At 47.2% G+C, this 27,676-nt stretch overlaps 1 protein-coding gene across 1 annotated transcript in view; it reads left to right on the forward strand.

Annotated features, from left to right (window-relative positions):
• Positions 1–4,825: 4,825 nt before the first annotated feature.
• Positions 4,826–27,676, forward strand: part of LOC122393687 — a gene marked incomplete at its 5' end in the record, with an annotated part of 64,801 nt that continues 41,950 nt past the window's right edge. The window contains one exon of the mRNA XM_043389924.1: positions 4,826–4,930. Coding sequence (XP_043245859.1) covers positions 4,826–4,930 — 105 coding nt within the window. The remainder of the gene's footprint in view (positions 4,931–27,676) is intronic.

Here is a 27,676-nt window from a genome sequence, read left to right on the forward strand (position 1 = left end):
TTTATTGGCAGACTCTGGGTCCATAAGAAGTAACACACAGTGATGATGACGTGACAATCATATGATGATGACGGTATGAAGATGACATGGGTACATGACCAACATCAGCAGCGATCAACAACCACACAATGCTGCAGTCCACACATTACGCATAGGAGATGTGTGGGCGATATCACTGTAATACAGTGTAGACATTATTCGGTTTTCTGACTTTTTCAAACGCGACATGAAATTCCACACAGCTCTGCGGTAGGCCGCATCAAAGCCATCTATGTGTTCTTGCGCAAACATTCCAGAGGCACTACAATATTTAGGGTAGCCTAAAAACATTCTAGCAGCGTTATTGAAACACACTTTAAATTTCCGAAGAACCGATGCATGAAACGAGTGCCATAAATGCATGTAGCTGATGTTAGAACAATATGCATTGTACAAATACTTTTTAACCGAATATGTACATAAAGCGAATTTACGACTCAATGAATTGGCGCGACAACACAGTGATCGGTACTGATGACAAATCTCGACATTGTCCACTTTGGTTCGTGTGCTCGAAATGTGGTATCCAAGATACTTATATTGGTCGACATATGAAAGCACACTATTGCACAATGATATCTTAGGGAGTGATAGATTTCGAAGACTCACGGGAAGCATGGCCATGCAGACTGTCTTTTTGGTATTGAATAGAATGTCATGATCTTTCGCATACTCGGAGCAAATGTTCAGCAATTTTTGAAGCCCAAAAGGCGTAGGCGAAAGAATGACCATATCATCTGCATAATAGAGATGGTTGGGACTACCTAGATAATGGCACCCCACGCCACTTTGGTCGAGAAGAGTCGATAAACCATCCGTATATGCATTAAACAAATAAGGTGAGAGAATGCCGCCTTGCCTAACGCCATTTGACACGGAAAAACCATCAGATAATGCCTTACCCCATCGAACATGAAAACGCTGCGACCTATACCACGAACTGAGTAATTTCACTAAATTTGAATCCATCCCCTTATCAAGTAATTTGTCAAACAATGTCCAGTGATTTACACGATCGAACGCCTTTCGTGCGTCCAGGAAACATATGAATACAGGGCTATCATTTCGTAGGAAATAATCAGAGATCTCTTTAAGCGCATATATAGCCATGTCTGTAGTGTTTTTCTTTAAAACCAAATTGATGGCATCCTGTGCTAAGATATGAGGAACATCTGCTCAAAAAGACCCTTTCTAAAACTTTCGAGCTCGCGCTTGCAACTGCTATTGGGCGGTAGTTATCTTTTGCGGACAAGCTCGAAGTCTTGTCCTTCACAATTGGCGTAAGAACAACATTTGTAAGCTTATCTGGCAAATGCATATGCTTGGCTATCATAGTAAAGCATAATGACAAATGTGTCGCGACTGCATTGCCGCCAAATTTAAAATGTTCTGCATAAAGAAAATCATTCCCACTTGAACGACCTGATGACAGTTCTCCGATAGAGTCAATCACTTCCCTGACAGTAAAAGGCTGAAAGGTATCGCCAGCTGTCGAAAGTTTGTCCTCCACAACTTCTCTCTTATCAGTGTTATTCACACTATTTAAAATTTCCGAGAAATGATCTCTCCACATACTGGCAATGTTCTCTTCCCCAGAGATACCGTCAATTGATGGAGCAAGAGGTGGGCTGCTGTTCAGCTTGTTCACCTCTTTCCAGAACCCTGAAATATTATGTGGGTTCGCAACAAGCTTATCAGCCAGAGCTTTTGCCCTTAGCTCCTTCTCGTTCCTCAAACAGTGGCGCAGAGCATACTTAAATCGCGATCTGGCTAAGCGTAGCTGACAATGAATGTAACCTTCCCTAGGTTTTCCCACTAGTGCCCACAGTGCATACAAATCGCAAAGAATAATATGCGCGTCCTTAACAAAATCATTCCAGCCCGGAATGTTACGCCTAAATTTACCTCCTAGCTTTTTGGAAATGGTCGTTTTAGAGGCGTTCAGCATGGAATTGAGAATACTTTCATAATACTCATCAATTAAAACACTATGTGTCACGTCAGAACAGGCGCCGCAGTGCAATAGCTCATAAGGAGTCTCAATTTGAGCCAAATTATTAGTGACAGCAGCGGTATAGTCCTTGAGCTCATTAGGACTCAGCGACATCCAATCAACAACCCATCTATCAGCTGCTGCTGTCTCAGGTTCAACGATATGAATATTACAGTCATGGGTTCTAATGTGAGTGAATACCGGGAAGTGATCAGAGCTAAGAACGGAATGGTTTATGCCAATGTATTCAATAATTTCGAAAAAGGCTTTCGTACAAATGATATGGTCAAGCCAGGCCTCAGTACCATGGCCATCATTAACATGAGTCTTTGAGTCAGAAGAGAGATATAATGCATCCGCTATAATAAGATTGGACTCAACGCAAAACGACTCTAGCTCCTTGCCAAACTCGGACGCTTTCACTATGTCAGCGTTAAAATCTCCTAATACACACACATATGGTGAATCTGATTCATCAACAATTGCCTTAATCTTGCCTAGATAATACACATAACTTTCAAAATTAGGCGGTGTACAGTAAGGCAAATATACACCAAGGAGAAGAAGCTTAGTTTCACCTTGGTAAACTTCTAAGCCCAGGATACGATCATCATCATACGTCACAGGTTTCACAAGATGGGTTAGCGCTTTACGCCACAACACGGCCACGCCACCATAAGGTCTGCCTGAAAAGAGCTTAGTGAATGGATCCATTGACGATAGTCCAAATGAAATAAAGTCGGGATGAATATTATTTAACGACGGAAGATCCGACGGGAATAGCCAGTGTTCTTGTAAAAACACAATATCTGAATCGTTACACAACATATTGATACCACCAACGTTACGTTTAGACGACTGACAATTGTAAGTGCTAATTTTAATCATGAACAAAACAATTAAATACTTATAGGCTCTAGCTACATACAAAGAAGACATCATGCTATCGTAGATCAGTATTTTTGTGAACCTAGATCCCTTCTCTGGAAGAACCGTCGTACAATGAGCCCTTGTGCCCACAGCTGCGGGTCCAGCAGGTTTATCTCAGCAGGGGGATTGACAATATCGAGGCGATAGGACTCATAACTGTCAAATCGGGTCTGCAGCTTTTCAACGGTCACCGTCTCTGCACCGGACTGCTCGCGGACATAGGCGCTGACGGCCGCCTCACCGGTACCTGGCGGGAGACGAGACATGAAGAGGGAGACTCGCTTGACGGCCACCACGGCCTTGATGGATCCAGTCGTCTTAGTCCCAATAACTGCAGAGGACTTGGCTGTCTTCGGAGGCTTCACGCTGTTCAGTGCAGCGGCACCTGGTGGGGCAGCAGTGGGCTCGACAGCAGCAGGCTTGCGAGCTGGTGGCGTGCCCTTTTTCGCACGGTTGGCGATGGTCCACTCCCCTGCAGATGCTTTAGCAGGTGCATCCTGAACCACATTGGCATACGTCATCGGCTGCGATGGCCCAGCGGTTGTCTCGCAGGCGTTATCATGTATGCTACTGGCAGTTGTGGACTTTTGGGCTACAGCCTCTTCGACCCTTTTCGATGTATCGGCGGTTACTTTCAATATATCTTGAATCATATTTTTCATAGAAGTCATTTCGACGTCCATCAGTTGTTGTTTCCTCATCAGCGCGCTCACATCGATGCAGTCGACAGTTATAGGCGGAAGTTTTGCCAGGTCCAGTGCGACAAACTTCGGTAACTCATCCCTGTTACATTCAATCAGCATCTTAAAGCTTCAGGGAATGGAGATGTTGACGTACACTGTAAAAAATCAACTTTTCAAGTAAAAACGCCCAACACCACTTCATTGCGACTTCATTGCAGTGCAAAATCTTATAGTGCTAGCGCCTGATACGCAACGGCTTGTTGTACAATGAATTAATAAATGTTAACGATGTTCAGTGCCTTCAATCCAAGAAATTTGCTTTTGAAACCTGTTTTCAACTATGGCAAAACCACACTTTTAGCGTGGGGTGATTTGAACATAGTGTGAGAATTTCAATGAAAACAGGGATAGCTCCGAAAGAACAACGCTCCTAGTTTTTTTTTGCCAGTATCTTCGACCCAAAGCAGTAGCAGATAAGTGATAACAGAAAGGTATAAAAAACAGAAAGGTGTATAACAGAAAGGTATAAAAAACAACAAGCTTCATTTGTTGTAGCTATTGTGAGCATTGAAACTTTTTTCGGAGTATGGTCACTTGACACCCAGGCAGCCGGACATTTCGTAACCTGAATTTAAAATTTTCACTAAATGTGAAGAAAATGTGAATTGAAAATGCATGCCGCTGTTTTTTATTCATTTGCTGAAGACCTGGGCAGTGGGCAGTTGGTCTGGAAGTTGAACTTTCCAGCCATAAATCGTCATTGCGAACGGCGCACAGTGATTGCAAGACGGCCGGATCCGAGTGCTGTCTCCGAGTCTCGGCTCCGGAGAGGTCACGGCGGTAATCAGCCCGCTATTAGCGCACCTCGCCGCACGGCTGACTCAACTTTGAACTGCGGCCGACGTAAGGTTAATAATGGTCAGCTCATCTCTCCCGGGACGAGCCGTGGCTTGGGAGACGCACTCCGGCGAGACGTAGGCTCACTGTCACGGATCCTTCGAACGACATTAGTACACCAGGTACGGCCATGGATGAAGTATGGGCCCACTGTGCCCTCAGGCCATTAAACTGCTGTTTTATGCCATTCACTCAGGCTGTTTCAAGCCGTGCCCTCAGCTGTTCCATGTGCCCTCATCTGTTTCATGCCGTGCTCTCAGGCTGTCTTATGTCGTGCCCTCAGGCTGTTTGAGGAGAATCCGTCCATGAAGAATGTGTTCGAGGGGTTCCGGCAGATCGAGATGGAGGACATCCGCGCCTCGCAAGAACTCCGACAGCACGCCGCCAGGTAGGGTAGGGGGGGGCTCCTACCCTACCCTGAGCTGAACGCCGAGGTGTGAGGGAGGGGGCCCCTACCCTGAGAATGAGATAACACGCCGAGGTGTGAGGGAGGGAGCCCCTGCCCTGAGCTGAGATAACACGCCGCCGGGGGAGGGATGAAGGGAGCCGGGACAGGCTCGCCTGAAGCACACCACAGCTCCGAAACACGCCACCAGTCTCGTGAACAACTTTCGCTCCGGAAATTAAATTCGTCACACGTTAATCTTATCAGCGAACAAAAATTAGCATTTCCCTGGGAAGCGGCTTTCTTTGCCGCTGGTCGGCGGGAAAATGGCGGGGCGGACGCGCTGTCTGGAGAGCTGCAGACGGACTGTCTGGAGAGCCGCGGACGCACTGTCCTGAGGGCAGGGGCGGATCCAGGAAAACTCCAAGGGGAGGGTCATGAATCGAAGTGGTGCCCCTACCTATACCCAAAATTAAAAACTCAACGGATTTCGTCCACTTCATTTTGGTGGTGCCCCCATTTTCAGTTTTTTTTTTTCTTTTTAATTTTTATTTTTAGTCAGTATCTTAACTTTTGCCACAACCACATTTACCAATTGTAAGCAAGTATATATGAATGTGCTATGTGTATATATGTTGTGGACGCTGAGTAGTGAGTACTTACCAGGAACGTTATCAGGTAAGCGAATCGTTGTCAGTCCGACGAACTTGACCCTGGCGTCTAAAGGGTCTGTCCTTGACACTTCAGGCTTGTCAGGGGCACCAAAGTCCTTCCAGGGACACCACAAACCTGTCAGGGGCACCTACGGCCTTGTAGGGGCGCCACAGGCCCGCCAGGAAGCAGGGGCACCACAGGTCTAGCAAGTATACACGACAGGCCTGTCAGGGGCACAACGGGCCTGTTGGGCCCATGAGCACCCCTAGGGGCAGGGGCACCACAGTCCTTCCAGGGGCACCGCAGGCCTGTGAGGGGCACCAGCGGCCTAGCAGAGGCACCAGTCAACACAGGCCTGCCAGGGGCACCACAGACCTGCCAGGGGCACCAGAGGCCTGCCAGGAGCACCACCGACCTTGCAGGGGTAACTTGGGCCTGTCAGGGGCACCACGGGCCTGTCGAGAGGCACTTCAGGCTTTTCAGGGGCACCATAGTCCTCGGCCGGGCGCAGGGGTAGCAGGGGCACCAGAGGCCTGCCAGGGGCACTACAGGCCTAGTAAGGGCACCACTGGTCTATCAGGGACACCACGAGCCTGTCATAGCCAGGCATCTCAGGCTTGTCAAGGACCAGGGGCACCACAGGTCTGTGAGGGGCACCAGCGACCTAGCAGGGGCACCAGTCAACACAGGTCTGCCAGGGGCGCCACAGACCTGCCAGGGGCACCACAGACCTGCCAGGGGCACCAGAGGTCTGCCAGGGGCACCACCGGCCTCGCAGGGGCACCTTGGGCCTGTCAGGGGCACCACGGGCCTGCCGAGGGGCACTTCAGACTTTTCAGGGGCACCAGTCCTCTTAGGGCGCAGGGGTACCAGCGGCCTAGCAAGGGCACCAGAGGCCTGCCAGGGGCACCACAGGCCTAACAAGGGCACCACGGGCCTGTCAGGGGCACCTCAGGGTTGTCAGGGCCCAGGGACACCACAGTCCTTCCAAGGGCACCGCAAGCCTGTCAGGGGCACCAGAGGCCTGCCAGGGGCACCACAGGCCTGCCAGGGGCACCACAGGCCTAGCAAGGCACCACTGGCCTGTCATGGCCGGGCACCTCAGGCTTGTCAGGGCCCAGGGGCACCACAGTCCTTCCAGGGGCATTACAAGCCTGTCAGGGGCACCAGAGGCCTAGCAAGGGCACCACAGGCCTACCATGGACACCACAGGCCTGCCAGGGGCACCACCGGCCTTGCAGGGGCGCCTCAGGCCTGTCAGGGGCACCACGTGCCTGCCGGGGACACTTCAGGCTTGTCAGGGGCGTTACAGTCCTGTCAGGGCCCAGGGGCACCAGGCCCGTGGTGTCCCTGCTAGGCCTGTGGTGCCCCTGGTGGTCCTGTGGTGCCCCTGTCAGGACTGTGATACCCCTGATAGGCCGGTGGTGCCCCTGGCAGGTCTTTGGGCCCCCGGGCCTCAAGGGGGGGGCCATGACCCATGTGACCCCCCCCTTGGATCCGCCCCTGCCTGAGGGCGGTAGGGAGTCTTAGCTGATCGAAAAGGCACGTTTAGTAGAAGTGTTATCCTCGGAGGTGATTTCACCTTATACCTTCCGCGCAGAGCAGACCGCAAAACTGAAATGCCGTGCGATGCTCAGAGATTGATCATAGATACATGAGGTGCCTGCATCGCGATAATGCCTCTGAGATCACTTGATATGTGATATCCGTTAACCCGACAGGGGTGCACGTCAGAATAGCTAGTGACATTTGAGCTAGAGACTTTTGAGCTAGTACAAAACAGCTAGTGCCTCAAAACAGCTAGTGACAAAACAGCTAGCGTCAAAATAGCTAGTGAAGCAAAGAAGCTAGTGCTTAAAACCAGCTAGTGACAAAACAGCTAGCGTCAAAGAAGCTAGTGAAGCAAAAGAGCTAGTGCCTCAAAACAGCTAGTGACGAAATAGCTATCGTCAAAATAGTCATTTCGTTGGACCTCTGTTCCCTTTTCATTCACTTCGCTTCGAAAATGCAAGATATCTACTCGTATGACTGGTAAATATGTATTTCCCGCGATATGCCATCTCAAACATTCAAAGTGAATGAAACCTACTCTCCGAATGAATTCATTTTTGCTAATAATAGCCGTTTTCACGACGGCCATCTGGTACACATTTGGTGCACATCTGGTGCAGATTAGGTTCAGATTTGGTCAAATTAGGTTCAGTTTATCTCTTAGTAGCTATCAGCTAGGGTTACACGTGCTTATATGCCTTCTTTGTCATATTAGCAGAGAGTGTCCTCGATTAAAACACTGAAGTAAATTCATAAAATGAAGATATTTGCTGTAAAAGAGATTATGTGCAGATTTGGTCAAATCAGGTGCATTCGCCGGATAGCCCGTCGTGAAAACGGCTATTGCCTTCCCTGTAGCGTCTCAGTACAGTCGGTGACACACCAGGGAAATAAGCTAAAATTAGAGCGCTCTATTTATTGCGTCCGCTACTTCACCGTCTCCCATAGGGTCCTGTGTTGAGCTGGAATCGAGGCTCTAAAAATGACGCCGATTTTTGCACCCTTCTCACAAAAACCGCTCGGACCGCCTGAAAACTAATTGTTCCGCTCTAAAAATTTCAAAATCGACGGGAAAATGAACGAGGAAAAGATTGGTCCTGAAATAATTCTGAGCTCCCTGTAGAACATATCGAAATATGGCTGCAAACTAGGAGCATGTCAAAATCGACAAAACAATACAAATAAACGTACCGGGATTTTTTTATTTTCCATGCATCTGTGTATGAAATCAGTCGCTTTTTCGGAAAGATCATCTTCTATTTAATAAATACGCCCGGTTATATATGACAAGATATAACCGGTTTTTCCGCGACACTACGAGCGTCTTCTCTGGGCCGGCCTCTGCGAGCAGCGTTCGGCGGCAGGCGGGCGGCCGCCTGCGCCCCCGGGCGGCGAGGCCGCTAAGGCGGCGGCCTCGTCTGATTGGTGGAGCGACTCGTGTCACGTGACCGTGACGGCGCGGGGTTTGAGTGCATTTGCGCGGTCACTGTTCTAAGCCGCCTGGTCTGACGCAAGTCAGCAGTGTTCTCGCTCTGAAATGTTTTTGCGTTTACTGCGGTTGTGTTCAGTGGAAACTGGAAGACATCAAGGGGAGTATAAGTTCGGTTTTATATCAATGTTATATTGATTGACGAGGATGTTTTTCCTTTCGGGGTTTTTATGTTTATTTTTTTTTACTGGTTTGTTGTTTCTGTCTGATTTTTTTTTCGGCATGAGTTTTGGTTATTTTTGTGCTTATGCTATGCTATCACGGTAAGAAGAGGGTCGATGAGCAATGGGTCGGCAAATGCCCGGTATATTATAGGTTCTTTGAAGGTTATATGAAACAACGAAACTTGGACTGCTGGTAGAAATAGGCTTTGTGTGTTTTTTTTTCAGATTTTGGGAGATTGGGTGTAGGTATTTGCTAGGTGAAACATAGCTGTAACTGTTTTTTTGTTTCTTCCCTGGAACGGAGCGCCGGACTTTGCCATTCTACACTCCGTGCGAGTGAAATCAGCTCATACTTTCTCGGTGTAGCAGCTCAGAGTGCACGGCCTGGCCGGCGTAGGGTTTGGTGGCCACGTGGTGTTAGCCGGTGGTTGTGCAGAGAGTTGGTAAAATTGCCGTTTTGTGGTGCCTGGTGTTGGTTGAACTGTGGTTCCCATACAGGTGAACGGTTACTGGCGTAAGGTGTGCCAGGTGGGCGTACCCCGTGAAGAATGAGCTGCTAGTGATGTTGGCTCTGTCCGAGCGTGTCCGAGCGGGGTTTTCATTAGTGGGTTAGGGATTGTTGATAACAAGGGTACAGGGACCCGCAGTTGCTTCTGTACACACTAGTATTTCAGCGTATTCTTTGCCTGTGACACCATTGGAGGCGAATTGGGAAATGATTGTGTGCTTATTAAAACCACCATCTGAAGGGCTTTAAACTGATGTGCTGCTCTCCTAATTCAGTGAACTTTTTATGGCTATATCAGCAAAACATTGTTTTCAGCGCTTTTTCCTGCCCCATTCCTTCTGAAACCTGGAACCGCTTATTCCATTCACTCCTGCCATCTGACGATGGTCGTGCTGACTACTAGTTCCGGCGCTAGTTACTGCTCCAGTTTTGCACCCGACACAAACTCAGGCGGCACCGGGCCGTGGCTCGACCATGGGGAGGGTCGGACCGAGCCGACTGCCTGGGGCGCGGTTAGATCGGACGCCCTGCTGGGGAAGGGGACGGGAGTGAGGGGGAGTGGAGGAGGTGGTCACGTGGTCCGTCCAAGCTCGCAGACGACCTGACGTGTCCTGCGCCCAGCCATGTTCCGTGATCCAAAATGGCACGAGAGCTGTGGAATGTCTGGAGGAGACGCTTCGAAAGCGAACTTCAGCAGCACTAATTTACCATATTCTGTGGAGATAAATTAATATTATCTTAATGCAGAAAAAAATTGTATGCCCAAGCTGTATAAGCTGTATCTTTTTAAAAGTTGTAAATAGAATTATTTTAGGGACTTATAGGTTTCGTATACACAGTGAATTGTGTTACAATAAGCCGTTTCGCTGTTATGGTTACTAACTGAAGAGTTATCCTTTTTTCTCACAGGGAATGACAATACATATAACAATACGAATAAAACCAGACGTTTCGCACAAAAAAGTGCCTCCGTCAGTGGCAAGAAATGAGTAATTAGGCATACATGTTTTCTTTCGATAACATCGATGAAGTAGTTATCTTTATTTTTTTAAGGATATATTTTCAGCAGTTTTTTAAGCACATCATGGAAGCTTATAAACATTTGTGCATTTTATCGGCAACCCGGCTGGCCAGACCGAGACGGTGCCGCATTTAGTTCTCATCGATGTTAAACCTATACACTTATTTTTCTCCACTGACGAAGGCACGTTGTTGCCGAAACGTTTGGTTTTATTCGCATTGTTTTTTATATTGTCATTGTCCGTGAGAAAAACGTACTCATATGGACTGGTCTCAGTTCATATAGAAATTGTTGCACATTCATCAACACAGATAAAATGAATATTAGCCCTCACCACACATATAAGTAGAGGTAAGTAGACCGCGCCCGCTGTTTTACACCAATAAATCGCGGCAAAGCGAAGGATTGCGACGAGTCTTTGGTGCCCTGGAGTTCAATTCAATTTGGAATCAATTTTACAACTTCCCGGAAAATTAAATAGTCCTTATCATTTTTGCATCTTGTCTGAGAATTTTAAATCCCTGAACCAAATTACCTTTAACCTGTGATTATTTTTCTCAAGATCATGTCAGGCCAGAATAGCAATTGAAAGTCAGCGCACATCTTCTGTGTGTTTCCATAGTCTTTTCACGTGATTAGGGACGTGACAACATGTGAAATATAATATCTAATGTTTGTCTCATTAATTGTTGTGGGTGCCAAGGTCACGTGAAACTCAGGTTAAGGTCATTTACTTGAAATGATCTCGGTTAACTTCCTTAAATTTACACCTTTTTACTGTGGTTTTTAGGAAGTGTTGGTTTGAAATTTAGCACCCATTTTAGCATTTGAAAACTAGGCATACTTAAGTATCAGTTATAGTGCCTATGCAATATGTTGCAAGGCTGTAAGTGCTGGTTAACATTCGATATAGCCGGCAGAACGCCTAATGGGTGATCTGGCGTGACCCGTCCTACCCCAAATGCTTTGATACATCATCTTTGATCAATGCAAGTGCAAATTCGGAGTCAGAAGCAAGCCAAGTCCCAGCAAACTTCACTTGTAGAAATCCTAGCAGGAACCAATGTTCCGTGCTTTTGGGTTATTAACCTGATCTGGGAGGTCAACCAGTGACCTAGGATCTCAGCATTGACCAGGACATAAAAATAATTGGCTTTTTCTCGTCAGCGATGACCAGAACCCTCAAATCATCGGATTTCTCTCGTCACGAGCAGCACGCTCTTTTTTATTTTTCAGCGAAGCTCTGGCTCTTTTTATCAAGGGCCGAATGGCTGAGGGTTTCTACGCCCCTCCGCTACATGTAAGACGCTGAGAAGAAATGCCTAAATAGGTGAGGGTTAAATATCGATTGCTTTTTAAGTGCCGAAGCCCGAAACACTTTAATTTACTTCGATAGCAGTTTTTAAGACCAACGAGCTCGAATAATATAACTTCTTGAACAATGTAAGCAACACATAAAATGAATCGTGAGAGAAGCGGCACAAGATTAATTGAACTATGAGACACTTAATCAAAAACGGCATAGATTAGAAACTGCACCTAACTTGCACTGGTTTTTAAACCTTTTCGTTGCAGACTTGTAGATTAAATTTTAGGATTGATTTCAGCTGATGCTCAAATGGAGCTATTCATTCGTTCATTCATGCGACCATCCAATTCCATTCATAAAAGAAGCCAGTGACAAAATTGTTCATTTTAGATAAGTGTGAAATACAAACTCAATAAAAGTTTAATGATACGGCAAATTTGACAGCTTTTATAATGAACAGACAAATAACTCTAACGAATCAAGGTTGCGAGCCCCAAATAGGGGAAAGTGAGGTATAGATGAGCCAAGGGGCAAGTTTAGCCACCCCATGTTTCTCAGCTCCTATGGCGCTGATTGACTCGAGCTTCCATGTGCCGTTCGCTTACGATGCTGTAGTCTTTCACGTGAGACGGCAACGTTCTCACGCTCAGCACCCGGTAACATGTGGTATCGCCCCTGATAACTAAGACATGTTTTGCCTTTAAAATGAGATGGTTGTTATCTGCGGTGCATGGTTATTTTCCTTAGCGGGTGTCATTAATCGAAAATGGCCACGGGTCGGGCAAGATGAGCCATTTTCACCTGGGGGAAGATGAGCCGGATAAGCCATTGTTGTCTCCGCTGTCGAAAACCAAACTGAGCTGCGCTTGTATCTGCTGAATAAAAATGGTAGGAAATTGTTTTTCTTTGTTGATTACACAAGTTGTAAGTGATTTGCAGATTATCTGAAGGATAAAATGATTTCTTTCGTGATAGAAAATTGACGAGTTATTGGAAGGCTTAAAACAGTCACTTTTTGATGGAGGAAAAAAACTTTGCCATAAGTATGTATGCCATAGAGTAAATAAAAGAGCCCACTCTTCGCCGCGCCCGGGAAAAGAAGAGGTTCGCTTTTTCCATCCATGCTCAACTTTCCCCACGACGTGTCTCAACTTACCCCGCCCATGGGGTAAGATGAGCAACGTGCAAGATGATTTTTGACGTAGCCTTTCAGTACAAAAATAAGCGGTATGAAACATCTCTGGCCACCATTACATGCGCAATGACCACTCTGTCCGTCCAACTCGTAAACGCATAAAAATGATCAGTAAGTTAGCCTGTAGCTTACGAAAAACAAAAGCGGCTCAACTTACCTCATTCTTCCCTACGTTACAGTTACACAATTGAGGGCATTTTTTTAGGCCATCACAGTATTTGTCAACAATGGTTGTTTGGGGGGGCTGGAGAGGGTGGTTACTGGCTCATAAACTGCCCCCCCCCCCCCAAATAAAAGAAAACGAAACCGATCATCCGCGAAAAGAACTATTGAGCTCGAACCAAGGTGACGAATCGATTTATAGGTATGCAGGATGACTAACGATGCCACTTTTTGACTTCTTGTGTCAAATAAATTCCATCATCTGGATAGCACGTCAACATTCTATTTGACATTTTACAACAAACGTATACTATTTGGCGCGACTAGCCTCATAAACGTTCTGAAACTAAAACCGTTTCTTCACAATTAACTTGGACCACGTCATCCCAGCTTATGCACGACAAAAATAAAATAATGCTTCAGGATCACTGGCCTGAATTCGAATGCTTAAAGTTTACTCAAAACCGGTGTGGCTGAGGCACTCTTCGCTACATCTCGTGACGGCCACCATTGTGTTTCATTTTTCGGTAAGCTATAAGTTAATAAGGAAAGGATTGGTGAGTGGGTTGAAAATAGCCCCCCTCCACCCCCCTCTTCTTCTAGAAACATAAGTAATCGAAAGATCTGGCGATGGTTTATCCACCTCCTCTGCCGCCGCGCTGCGAGGCCTCGATTCGTTCGGTATGTGGCTTCCTGAGCGGTCCTCCCCGGAGGCAAGGTGAAAGGTCATGGCCTGTATCAGAAATTTATACGTTGCTGAATATGTTTTATAGTTCTTCCAAGGCTTTGCACACCGTTTTATTATATCGGATAAACATTGCACTTTCTTGTCAATCAATACATTTAAAGAAAACTTGATCATAATCTTATACTGCGGCAATTGTAGTTCTGCTTACGGTTGCCTCTTTATGATACGGGCCACCACCACCTCCACTGCGCTGGAGCTCAGGCGTTCTACCCCTCCCCGCTACGGACCGGCCCTCGGGCTAGGTGTGTTAGTACTGAGCGCAAACCTGTAGTAGTCACGTGACTTTCATTCACGTAGCGGGAATGGAAGCTATAGGCGATACCAAGGACGGGCTCTGGGGAGGCAACCGGCGCGGAAAAATAGCACGATTGTAGTTTTGGAAGAATATCTGTTGCGGTAAGAGGAATTATACAAAACATACGTGCTAGGAGCAAACATGTGTTATTCCTCCATACTTTGCGCTACATTTCCTTTCTCCAATGGCCAGCACTTACCAAATAATAGCGCAATTCTAAATTGGTAATATATGTGTACAGTAGCAACTGCGGGTCCCTGTACCAACTACCGGGTGAGACTTGAGAGGGTAAATGGAGTTCATTGTAAGGATAACCAATGCAATGGTATTGGTCTAAGATGGTATTGTTATCTGGTGTTGATAGGTTGGAATGAAAGGTTTAGTGGGTGATACAGAGGTACAGAGGTGATACAGTGGAACCCAGGTTGGGTGTGATAAGCCTCGGCGGACTAGGATATTATGGATTAGAGGGGGATTTATGTAAGGTGGTTTTGGGATGCATTAGCGGTAGCATAGTAAGTTACAGGCTATTACCCAGAGGAACTTTTCACACCCATGTTTAAAGGCTGCAGTAGGTGCCATTTTCTAGGATGCAGTTTTCGGGTAGCCCGTGATTGTGTGGCTCTAACTCTGCATTGAGGTACGAGTTAACTGTGTTTCGTTTTTTATGGTAGTGACGTTTGTAAATCTTTTTTTTTTTTGCCAGTGTGAGGTGCCTTTCTTGTAGTTGGTCAATAGAGCATTGCCGTGGCATGCATAAGCGACATCTGCAATATGCATATCCTGCCGATATCTCATCACACGCATTGTCAGATAAATGGCTCTAGTATATTCGTATATTGCCCCTACTGATACGAGATTTCGGCTAAAAATGGCTATGTGACACAATCTGTTTTTTTTTCTTCCATGGCTTGGTGGTTGGCATCCGACTCTGAACGCCAACGGCGACGGATCGGCACACTCGGCGGGGCCGGCCCGCTTTGCCAGAGTCTTCTTTGGCCGCTGGAGGTTTCCTTCACAGCTCCCACGTCAGCTGAGGGAGTTCCGGCCCCACCCAGCTCATCTTGCTCCAGTGGTGCTGCCTAGCAGGTCTTACGGGACATCGTCAGGTATAGGCCAAGGTGGCCGCGGGGTTTTGAAAGGTACGTTATTCCATGTACGGGGCCCGGTGCATATCTGTTAAGGTATTTATATACATAAGGTCCGATCAACAAGGTGATTATAAAAACCACACCACTCGATGTATTTTGAGCTCCTGATTCCATATCTGATAGTTATTCATGGCGCAACCAAGTTTTAAAGCAACTGCGCAATATTTACCGTCGCCGCCGGCCACCATCCCACGACACCTGCCGTCAACGCACTCCACCAGCCGTTTGCGCCACGTGAGATGGATCGAATGAATAAACTCCAAGGTTGAGTGAAAACATTACGCTATTCAATCTCATTATGAAAGTGACGTCATGAAAATGATCGTGGCGAAGCGGTGCAGTGCCGAAGGCAATGCCTTAGGAGAGATTACAGGCAATGGTAAGTCAAATATTTTTAGGTTAAGTGGTTGTGTATCTGGCCTCAGGCCGAAGGCCTGAGGCCTGATGCACAACCACTTAACCTAAAAATATTTGACTTACCATTGCTTGCAATCTATTCATGCGAGCAACTGTTTCCTTATCCCCGGGTAGGCAAATATCAGTAGGTCAGGTTAGGTCAGGTTAGATTAGGTTCTGACAATTTTTGTCGTGTTTTTTTCCTATCCTACCCAACAAAACTCCAATTTTTTAAACATTTTTTTCGTGTTTTGTTATTTTGACGTCACTTTCACCAAACAATTTGAATAGAGAAGAAGTAATGCTTTTTACATTTAAATTGCTTTTTGATGATTTTTTATTCATTTTTTATGTTCAAATAATATAATTATGATATCTTTTCTATCAAACATGCCTAATAGCTATGACCTTACGTAAACTTCTTTCCATTCGTACCTGCAATATAGAGCAGAAACTTCCGTTTCCGTTTGAGCAAACTGGTTTGAACCAGTTTTAGCAGGTGCTTTCCAGTGCTTTCCGCTTTCCCGCCAGTCTGTTAGTTGGATCATGGCTTCCGTGCTGGGTGGTTCGTTGTGCTCCGGGTGCAAGTGGGAGGAATACGAACTAGTTTCAGTTGCGTACCGCAACGAGGAACGCGTCCAGCGTATTTTTCAAAACCACGGTGAACTAGATTAGAGGTAAGTAAATTTTATCTCTCCGATCCACTTTTCAAGCATAAATTTTGCATATTCTTACGTTATTTGACATCCTGAATGTAGATAAGATGCTTACATGCGACGTAAAACAGTTCTACCATATTAAAAATATTTGCTACCGTATTTGGGGAAATGTTGGGAACCGGGGTTTTTGGGTCGGGGAGGGAATACAATGCCGTAAAGAATGGTCATGAAAGTTGGGGAAAACTGTTGGGAACCGGGGTTTCTCTCCATACCCATAAACCCCGATCCCCCCTCCCCCACCCAAAAACCCCGGTTCCCAACAGTTTCCCCCAACTTTCATAACCATTCTTACGGCATTGTATTTCCTCCCCCACCCAAAAACCCCGGTTCCCAACATTTCCCCAAATATGGTAGCAAATATTTTTAATATGGTAGCACTGTTTTCCGCCGCATGTAAGCATCATATCTACATTCAGGATGTCAAATAACGTAAGAATATGCAAAATTTATGCTTGAAATATGGATCGGACTTTATGTAAATATTTACCTCTGTTAATGGAGGTTCTAGGGGACCCGATAGGGTGGATAGTGAACGCTTGGGCATGGGCGATATCGGCATTTTTGAGGGGATATTTGGTTCCACCAATAGGGACATGAGGGCAATGCTGGTGGAAAGTAAGATACTAAGATGGTAATAAAATTGTGATAAAATCGTTAGGTGGAGCCCGTAGATAAAAAATGAAATCTAGTCAACTCTAACGTTAGACGTGTTTCCAACCTTGGTTTGCTGCTGCTGCTGAGGGTTGTTAAATCGTCTGTAACTATCTTCAAAGCGGTCTATTTCTTAGCAAATTATTTCTACTTGTCGCTATAGAATATGATATGACCTTTCTCCTACAAAACAGCGAATGAACATTGAACAATACAGGTCAGGTACTATTATTAAAGCTAAAATAAAGTAAGTCAGTATGCGTTGTTAGGACTGGGAGTTCCCCTCAGTGTCCCAAAATTGTATTTTGGCTTGGGTGTCAAAAGGAAAATTCCTAGGGGTCCGGGAACGATTTTCAAGGTGGGGGGGGGACGTGCATATAAAATACCTGACATGATGCATATGGAACGGTGGCGTAGCTAGGGGTCTAAGGGGACACGTACCCCACCTCCCCATCGGGTTCAAAGGGAGCCTCGGGTCAGAAGGGCCCTGCGGCGCCATTTGACCACTGGGGGTTAACAATGGCCATATAGAAGCGCCCCATGGGGCTCATTAGAGCACCTCATGGACCCTAAATTGCCACACTAAGATCTCTTTAAGGGCCCACGCCGGATTCTGAGGGCCTCTTGTGCCCTTTAGGGCCCTTCAGTGGTCTCCAAAGGCCCCTTACTGGCCTCTGAAAGTTCTTACCGGCCTATGAGGGCCCAGTTCTAGGGGCATTTCCCGCCTGTGATGGTCCCACAATTATTTTTTTGAGAGCCCTATAACGGCAACTGTGGGGGCCCTCGTCGGCGCCTATGAGGGCCCACGCCGGTGTCTCTGAGGGCGTCACACCCCCAACTCTTGAGTGCCTACACTAGTGCCTATTTATGCCCTATATCGGCGACTCTGAGAGTGAGGACCCGAATCCCTACCCAACACCGGCGCATCTAAAGGCCACCCACTGGTGACTTCTGAGGGCCCCACACCGGTCCGGTGACTCTTGGGGCCCCACCGGCGTCTGATAGTACCATGCCGCTCTCTAAGGACCCCACAGAACTTCTTCTGCTGGCCTAAGGACCTCTTGCCGGTCACTGAGAACCCCCTGCCGGCTTGAAGAGGGTTCGCGTCCGCGGCTCAGGCCCCACACCCGTCTGTAACGGCTCCACACCAGCGTCTATGAGGGCCCACAGCAACGCCTGTAAGGACCCTCACCGGCGCCTCTGAGAGAATCACACTAGCACCTCTGAGCGCCCACACCGGCACCTGCAATCTGCATGACATTCCCACACCAGTGCCTCTAAAGGCCCCTTACCGGCGGCTCTTAGGGCCCTACGCCGGTGATTCTGAGGATGCTAACGATAACCGAAGGTACCATACAAGCGCTTAGTGTCGCTGAGCTTTTAATCCCATACCGGCCTTCCAAGGGCGCCACGTCAGTGCACTCATTGCCCCACACCCCTCCCTTACACCCGGAGCGGGTAAACTGTGTTATACCTATAGCAACGATTTTACCACAGTTGTACTTTAGGTATTTCTCAAGGTTGACTCAAAATGGTCCAGTGTAAAAGCTGGCCTGCCAAACTTATGGCCAAGGCCAGGCCCAAACAAAAGCGGGATGTCAACAGCAGATGTCAAATCGATACTGTAACAGCAGAAACCATTCAGATGGCAAGGAAAATGCCGTGTGTTTATGTTTAGGGGTATAAAGGAAACAAGAAGTCCGGAAAAGGGAGGGAAGGTCCTTTCTCGCTGCCTCAATGTTGAGGGGTGCCGCCCCCTCGGCTCTCAGGTTGGGAGGGGGGCAAGCGCCCCCGCTGCCCCCCTGCTTCCCGGGTCTATGAAAATTACTCACCAAATAAGGGATAAGGGTGGAAAATTGATAGTCAGATAAGGCCTAAAAAGAGTGGAAGAAGAATGTACAGCAAAATTTAATACAAGGCTGGTATGTGGGAAGTAAAATGGCTATCGATCCATGCAAATGTTTTTTCTTGGTAAAATTGGGAGTGGAAAATGGGCTTAAAAATGGAGGCGAGTGAAGAGTGATTTTCATTTGGATGTCGTTTCCCACCTAAATCAACAAATTTTGGGGCACTGGTACGGGGTACCCCTCGCCAGCATCAGGGTTGACGTCACTCAGGACCTGCCTATGGTTGGTTGGTGGGTGAGTTACTGTACCTTCTATGGGTGACATTGAGCCAGCTCGGCGTTTGGAGGCAGTAAACCGACCTCCAAAACGTGTCGCGCTAGGAAGCAACGGCAACCCTTATACCCATATTGGCCTGTTTACAGCGTAGGGGCTGGCTGTATGCCGGTCATTTGGTCCCTTATCAATCCGGAGCTTCGCGGAAAGGCAAGCTTGTTGCCCGTGGCGGGTGATGCGGATATTATCAGATTTCAAAAACGGGTATTTTTGGTATTCGGGTCGGGTAATTGCCCTGGACATTCGGAGAATCTTGGGATGCCCGATTCTGCAAGTCCCGGGTGAAGCTCGCTAGTCTGCCCGGGGGTGTCCCCTTCTACAACGCCCCGGGGCAGCTCACTAGTCTGCCCGGGGGTGTCCCGTATCCCCTTCTACAACGACCCCGTGGCAGCTCGCTAGTCTGCCCGGGGGGTGTCCCCTTCTACAACGACCCCGGGGCAGCTCACTAGTCTGCTCGGGGGTGTCCCCTTCTACAACGACCCCGGGGCAGCTCGCTAGTCTGCCCGGGGGTGTCCCCTTCTACAACGACCCCGGGGCAGCTCGCTAGTCTGCCCGGGGGTGTCCCCTTCTACAACGCCCCGGGGCAGCTCGCTAGTCTGCCCGGGGGGGGGGGTGTCCCCTTCTACAACGACCCCGGGGCAGAGCTCGGTAGTCTGCCCGGGGGTATCCCCTTCTACAACGACCCCGAGGCAGCTCGCTAGTCTGCCCGGGGGTGTCCTCTCCTACAACGGCCTCTGGGCAGCTCGCTAGTCTGCCCGGGGTGCCCCCTTCTACAACGGTCTCGGGGCAGCTCGCTAGTCTGCCCCAGAGTGTCCCCTCCTACAACGACCCCGCGGGGCAGCTCGCTAGTCTGCCCGGGGGTGTCCTCTCCTGCAACGGCCTCGGGACAGCCTGCTAGTCTGCCCGGGGGTGTCTCCTACAGCGGCCTCGGGGCAGCTCGCTAGTCTACCCGGGGGTGTCCCCTTCTACAACGGCCTCGGGGCAGCTGTCTAGTCTGCCGAGGATGTATTTTTCTACAACGGCCTCGGGGCGGCTTGCTCGTCTGCTTGGAGTTGGCTGCCGCCAGGACGCCGGTATAGCGCAGGCGTCATTCCGGAGGCTTAGAATGCTGATGCCGGCGCGCTGAGAGCTCTCCCCTTTTTGCTGGTCGGCTATCTATGACCTGATTACCTATAGTCTCGTGGTCACTGTTTTAACCCCTTGCAAAATTTTAGGTTACATTCATGGTCGTTATCATTGCCACGTATAGCACAGGGGCTAAGGTACACGTAACAGTAGCTGCGGCCTCTGTTTTCAATTGCCAAACAACCAATGGGTTTCCATGTTTTGTTAAGGGGCGGCGCTAAAATGATAGCAATAATAATAACAATAATAATAATAATAACAATAATAATAATAATTAACAATGACAAAAACAATAATAAAAGAAAAAAGCAGCTCGTTAGTCTGCCCGGGGAAGCCGTTTCTCACGGCCCCTGGTGCTGCTCGGGATGCTCCCTTCTTCCACCTTCTACAACGGCCGCGGGGCGGCTCGCTAGTCTACCCGTAGGTGGCTGCCGCTAGGACGCCCGATAGCGCGGGTGTCCTTACGGCGGCTTAGAGCGCTGATTCCTGGAGCGGGTGAGAGCCCTCCCCTTTTTTGCTGGGCGGCTGTCAACGACCTTCGTTGATGCTGTTCTAACCCCTTCCAAAGTTCTGGGAAAAATGGTCGCGCTGATAGGCATGTGCATAGGGTTCAAGGTAAAGGAATATACAGTTTCGGTTGTCAGATGCCTCAGAACTCATAGATGGTTGTTTTTTCGGCGGGTATGTCGAGGGCCTTTAGTTGGTGGAGGCTATCATCGCAGTAGTGGCTAATGCTACTGGTTGTTAGTCCTGCTGTAATGCCGTAATATTGTTCTTCATTGGTGACCGCTGTATCGCTCACATTCATGTTGGCAGGTTTAAGGGATCGTGGCGTTTCTGGTAAGCTTCGGGCCAGGTTGAGGAAATAATTACCTACCTTCAACCAAGCACGTATTTGGGTGGGTTCTGCCACTGGTCTCGACACTGGCGGCGACTAGAGGTCTTTTGTGTTAATTTGTATCCCCCATTCGGTCTGCTGGTCTCGGGAAGGGGGTGTTTTATTTTGGCGCATTGGTGTCTGGGTGGATGTATTGAATGGGTGGGGACACCATTGCGCCGCGCGGGGGGAGGGGTGGCGGCCCGTTGGCAGGGCAGTCTCGGTTGAGACATGTATACTTGCTAGTATGTTTGTGTCGTGTTCATTTGGGCTGAATATACCAATAGCCCCTTTTTGTACAGCTACAGTGTTTTCCTGGAGGGACTTGGTTGTGAGGTTGGCGCTGAGATTGGTTACGCATAGCATAGCTAATTGTCTCTATGTTTGCTGGCAGCTCGAAGGGGAAGCGGAAAATACGCCCGGTTATATATGACAAGATATAACCGGTTTTTCCGCGACACTACGAGCGTCTTCTCTGGGGCGGCCCCGGAGTCGGGCCGGCCTCTGCGAGCAGCGTTCGGCGGCAGGCGGGCGGCCGCCTGCGCCCCCGGGCGGCGAGGCCGCTAAGGCGGCGGCCTCGTCTGATTGGTGGAGCGACTCGTGTCACGTGACCGTGACGGCGCGGGGTTTGAGTGCATTTGCGCGGTCACTCTGTTCTAAGCCGCCTGGTCTGACGCAAGTCAGCAGTGTTCTCGCTCTGAAATGTTTTTGCGTTTCCCACCCACCCACCACCATTTTTGGGGCTTTTTTTACACGCACCACACTCTTAAATAAAGATGGGTTTTTCCACAAAATGTGGTTTTTTCCCCAACTAGGTCCCCCGGTTTTTTTCTAGTTAGGACTTTTTCCGGGGGAGGACACACACGACAGGGTTTCTAGTTTGGGTGGGGACACCATTGCGCCGCGCGGGGGGAGGGGTGGCGGCCCGTTGGCAGGGCAGTCTCGGTTGAGACATGTATACTTGCTAGTATGTTTGTGTCGTGTTCATTTGGGCTGAATATACCAATAGCCCCTTTTTGTACAGCTACAGTGTTTTCCTGGAGGGACTTGGTTGTGAGGTTGGCGCTGAGATTGGTTACGCATAGCATAGCTAATTGTCTCTATGTTTGCTGGCAGCTCGAAGGGGAAGCGGAAAATAATTCCACAATTGCAATCGAGAAAAAAAAAAGATTTCTGCTGTGACAGCAGTTTTGGCATTGTGCCAGTAGTGTGGCGTGCGCGGTGCTGCGTGGTCGTCGGGACGGAGTTGTGAGTATTTTCGGTGTTTTAAATGGTTGATGGCCATTTGAACCAGCTTTATATTATTTCCTACCAATTTTTGCATCAAATTATTGCTTTAAAAGACCATTGAAACCTCTTATCTCTTCATGAAACACGATTATATTCATCGTCGACGAAAATGGCGCGGGACTCCATGTGCCTTTCGATCGAAATAAATCGTAAATTAGATAATATTCGATGATAAGTATCATATTCTAGTGACACATTTTCATAAAATAAGGCATGAACTTTGCAAGGAAGTCAACATTGGATAATTGGACTCTTATTTTGCTCACATATCCTTGTAGTAGTCAAATGGCTCAATGGTTAGATAAATGTAAGTATACGTTTTGGCTTGATGTTTGCTGTGAAACCACCCAGCCACTTGCTGGTTGAGTGGTTTTCTTGGCGGTGTTTCACGGGCTGCTGCTACCACGCTGCTATCAAATTGCGCGAGCTGACGTCACACTTGTGGTAGTGTTGGAGCAATGGGCCTGTTGATGTCTCCATGGAAACCCAATTTGACAAGTCGTAAAATCGGCGTGCTGCTATCACCGGTGAAACAGGGCCCTGATAATTACCTGATAATCATTTCTCCTTTTCCTTAAAAGAAACTAAAACTCTTTTCAAAGTAACCCATTTTTAGGAAAGGCGGCTTTCTCATTGACATTTCATGTTCTTTTGTTATTGCTGGCAGTATTTTGATACAATAATGCAATATGAATTTTTTGCAATAATAAAACCTAAGACAAACTTAGTTAATGCGTCAATCAAACACCCAACAGAAAGATTGTGAGTCCTTGTGACGTGAAGTAGAATATTCTATGAATGTGTTTTATAGAATATGCCAAATTTTAAATTAATTTATTATTTGATACTGATAGCTGAGCATGTGAATTATGCCACAATATAATTTCATTTTCTGGTTTTGAAATAGCCGGCAGTATTTTACTTCAACAAATGTAATATACATGGAATACATGTTGTTATGTTATGTTAAAAGTTTAATAACAGCCAACAGAAGGGGCTGTTTCAGCAGATAATGTTTGTACCTTATGCATTACCTTTCTTTTCTGCAGGACCATGCTTCCGCTGGGGGTCGACATTTGCCTCCTGAAGAAGTTGAGCAACATGAAGACCACCAGATGAGGTGTCTGCAGTTCATGTGGAACTCTGCAGACTACAAGTATTATGCCAATCACAACCAAAGTGCTGTGATCATGGAGGCATGAACCTCATGACAACACTTCAGATTTGCAGTTGTACCAAAGTGTGATTCAAACCACCTGTGGCATCTCACTCAATGCGTGAACAGTGTGATCATTGTGCAGTGTTCAGCTGAAACTAAGACATTTATTAGTGACTTGTATTGCAATTAGCCACCAAAAGCATTTTTGGGCTGGCTGATGTAATTTGTTGTGTACTGCGCAATAGTGGTAGTGTTTTGTCACTTGTCAAGTTGTCAGTTGTGCATGTTGCATGTTTCTCTCCCCTCGGCCCTCATTATCAATTAAGTGGTGAATTGGTATCACTCAGTCTCCCCAGATCTCCATTGACTGTCCACTACCTAACTTGAGATGGTATTTGCTAATAGTGTCAGAAAAGAAGTGATTGTAGACATTTTTAGGAATATGAGCTCCGTTTCATGCGTGTTCCAGTGGTCATTTTGTCACATGTCCCATAGTGTAATAAATGGAAACTGTTGTTCCCTTTTGAAGGTACTCGCCGCGGATGCAGAAAGCGTTGGGCCTAACTATTAAACGCACCCTCCTATCAGCGACGCACGAAATCGACAAATATCATCCTTTTTAGAACAGGAGGAAACGAAAACTTGTGAACATAGCTGTACCTACAACAGTGCATAAGGAATTGAAATTCTGGGAGTTTTTGAAATTCGGAGAAACTCAAGTTGTCGACAGGTATGCCCCCTTGTACGTCGAAGACCGCCTAAAAAACAAACGTCTACAAATGAATGCAGTATTCGTATGTTCGTTGTAATTGCAGCAGCCTAGCAACATGCATTGCGGTCCGATGGCGAATTACACTCGTGCTAAAAAACTATGCCGGCAACTGCCAATGCACTTCAACTTAGGTAATAGGTGAGGAGAGGAGGGGTTATGTCAAATGTCAACATTATAGAAATGGCTTCATCTATTGAGCTTTGCCTATTGTACATAATTCAACCAATCTATGCATTTCGTTTCGTTTTATTTCTTGCAATCTACTCATGCTTTCACTCCAGGTTCAGAGTAGTCATCCCATATTGTACGTCTTAAGATATTGATTTCTATGGCGGTTTGCAATTGCTAGCCACGTCTTATCTCAGTTCGGTGGCCCCGCATCGGCCCACTCGGCCGCTCTAAAATTGACTTACGGAGGAGGATGGTGGCTTTTATTTTAGCTTCTCCGCTGACTGCGGGGAGCGCCGTCGCCGAGGTAGGAGCAATAATTAGCTTATGTTTGGGACTAATTTCCACGCTTAATTAACAATTTAATGTTATTTTAAATAATTCATGTTAATCTTTGACGCATTCTCTTTCTATTGATACCATCCACCGGTCTGAGAAGTACTGCCTTGCTGCGTAAGGGCCGATAAAAGATCACGCTTTTAGGGGTATCTCTTCAACATGGGGCAGGAGCAATAAATAGAGCGCTCTAATTTTAGCTTATTTCCCTGGTATGTCACCAACTGAGTAGAGTGGCTAATCTGGCATTCATGTCTCTGTAGTCTGTATGCTTTTGCTTTTGAGCATCCTGGCCACTTTTGAATTTCACTAGATCAGATGCTTGAAGATTTTGTTCTTTTTGGAGGGCGGTAAAAAAATCTCTTTAATGATGGGTGCGATGAGTCAAACATGCCTTACATTCCCCGGTGCCACGCTTCTAATTTGTTTGTATGTCCTATACGGATCCCGTCCTCTATCCTCCTTCTAACATTCCAAATAATTTTGTCAAACAACGGTGCTCTTCTGCTCCTTCTACCCGTCGGGACTCGTCGTCGGAATAGAATCTAAGGACTGGTCGGGAAAGAATCTATAATAGCTGCTCGACGAATTAGCTATTTTGCTTTATTACTTATTTGGACGCTAGCAATTTTGTCACTAGCTATAACCAGTAAAACGCCTTTTGGGCGAAGAACGAGCGAGCGAGATAGTGAGCCCTGCACGTGCGGAAGGGCGAGAGGGTGCTTCCAACGGGCTTGTGCAAAGCACCCTTCTAACCGATCGCTAGCGGTGTGCCAAATTTGAACGCAATCGGCCCAGCCGTTCCTGAGATCTGGAAGCGGCATTCTGCACGTGCGCACGTGCAAACGGGGTCCAAAATGACTTTTGCACGGCACCCTACTAACTGGTCCCCAACCGTGTACCAAATTTGAGCGCAATCGGCCCAGCCGTTCTCGAGATCTGGAAACGCCCCCTGCACGTGCGCACGTGCAGTAGCACCCTAACCGCAACACATGGGAATGCAATGCCTGGTGGGTGCCTACCTGTATGCCAATTTTCAGCGAAATCGCCCCAGTAAATACCGAGTTACTGAAATGGGAACAAATTTGGCACCTCTTATTGTTGTATTTTGCACGTGCACTGGGGGTGACCCACATACATCGATAGTATCCTATTTTGGGTAGAAGGGATGCTGCTACCCTACAAAAATTACCGCAAGTCACACTGAAAGAAAAGTACACCTTGATAATTTGAATTTGATTATTATACACCGCCATTACACCGAAATCAAGAATATTTATACCCTTGTTCGACGTATATGGAGAATAAAATAATGCTCCGGTGCGAATGTACTCTATCACGAGCGTATTCTTGGGGTTTAATTCAATCCAGTTTAACACTCATGGTGCAATTCTAACTTTTGAGATATTTACCCCTCTAATTGATGGATGGTAAAATTACTACTATAGTGTATTTTCTTCAAGTGGGATAAGAATACCCATCTGATAGCATAAATTTGCACTCTGATTTGTCAGCTGATAATTCAACCCTCATCATGGTGTAAATATGCATCCTTTGTAAAGTGTGTTTCGATGAGGATGGTGTTATTTTATGACAAGGATTTAAAATACCCTAAACATAATAGTTCTGCACCCATATGCTCATTATTTTACGATAGCGTCCACGTGCGGCTCGCGAGCCTTCCGTTTCCGCCATTTTCATTTTTGTGTCTGCTCCGGACCGGAGCCACGGAGACTTCTGGCGCTTGCAAGTGATCTTCTGGCGGTTGAAACAGTGAGATAGGTGCGAGTGTGCTGGTGCGTTCGGTGTGGTGATGACTGACTAGTGCTGGACCCATTTCCGAATAACTTTGAGGGTAAGTTGACTTGATAATGTTTCGATGTAGCAGTTGATGAAATTGATTTGCTGCTGTCTGTATGCACGTCTCTCACTTAGCTGTTTGTGTCAATACGTGGCATTCTGATTAGTGATTCCAGAAGCTCAAATTGACCCTCGCAGTTTGTTCTCAAGGGCAAATTGAGAAATCAGTTAAGTACCTACTGAGGTTGTTAACTGTAACTTCATCAAATGTTCAATGTGTCGATTGATCAATATATGTTTAGGTATGTTTAGTAATTTTATTTCTCTACGTTTTACAAAAGTACTAGAATCTTGGCCTGGAAAAGTTGCTAATTTATTTTGTGTATTACTTTCAGGTTTGGGGTGACCTGGCTCTCGTCGTGGGTCACGCCGGCGAGAATGGCATTAGGACAAAGTCACCTCAATGACGCGACAGGCGTGCTACACCGCACAACTCCTGCCTCCGGAGGGCGCCACACCCGTTGAAGGTGAGTTTTAACCCTCGCATGTGTAGGGGGGGGGGGTCGGATGGACCCCCCCATGGTTTTTCGCGAATAACTCGCGTAAAAAGCGGCCGATCGCGACGAAACTCTCAGTACCCTCGCATTGATCAATTTGACACCTACCCTGAAAATTTCATGACCCTGACCCAAATGACCTTTGACCTGTGACCTCTTTTCCGAGACTATGTTTGGCCGGAATCGCGATTTCGCGTATGTCGGCTCGCACTAGCCGCGTGTTTGCAAGCTTTTCGTGGTTTCAAACGTTCAAACATGTGATTTGATGTTACTCCCGTGTGTGTCAAGGTCACCTGAAGGTCAGGTCAGGTCATTGACCTTTGGTGACCTCGGGTGACCTAGGGTCACTTTTTCGAGTTTTACATGTTTCTAGGCTAGTTTTTGGAGCTGAATTCGAATTTAGCAGCCATTTGAACATTTACGAAGTAGTTTTGGTGACTTCGTAACATGTTACGAAGCTGTCAGAGGCGGT

This window comes from Amphibalanus amphitrite, unplaced genomic scaffold (genome assembly GCF_019059575.1).
Source record: "Amphibalanus amphitrite isolate SeventyFive unplaced genomic scaffold, NRLGWU_Aamphi_draft 000548F_arrow, whole genome shotgun sequence".
NCBI classification, from domain to species: Eukaryota; Metazoa; Arthropoda; class Thecostraca; order Balanomorpha; family Balanidae; genus Amphibalanus; species Amphibalanus amphitrite.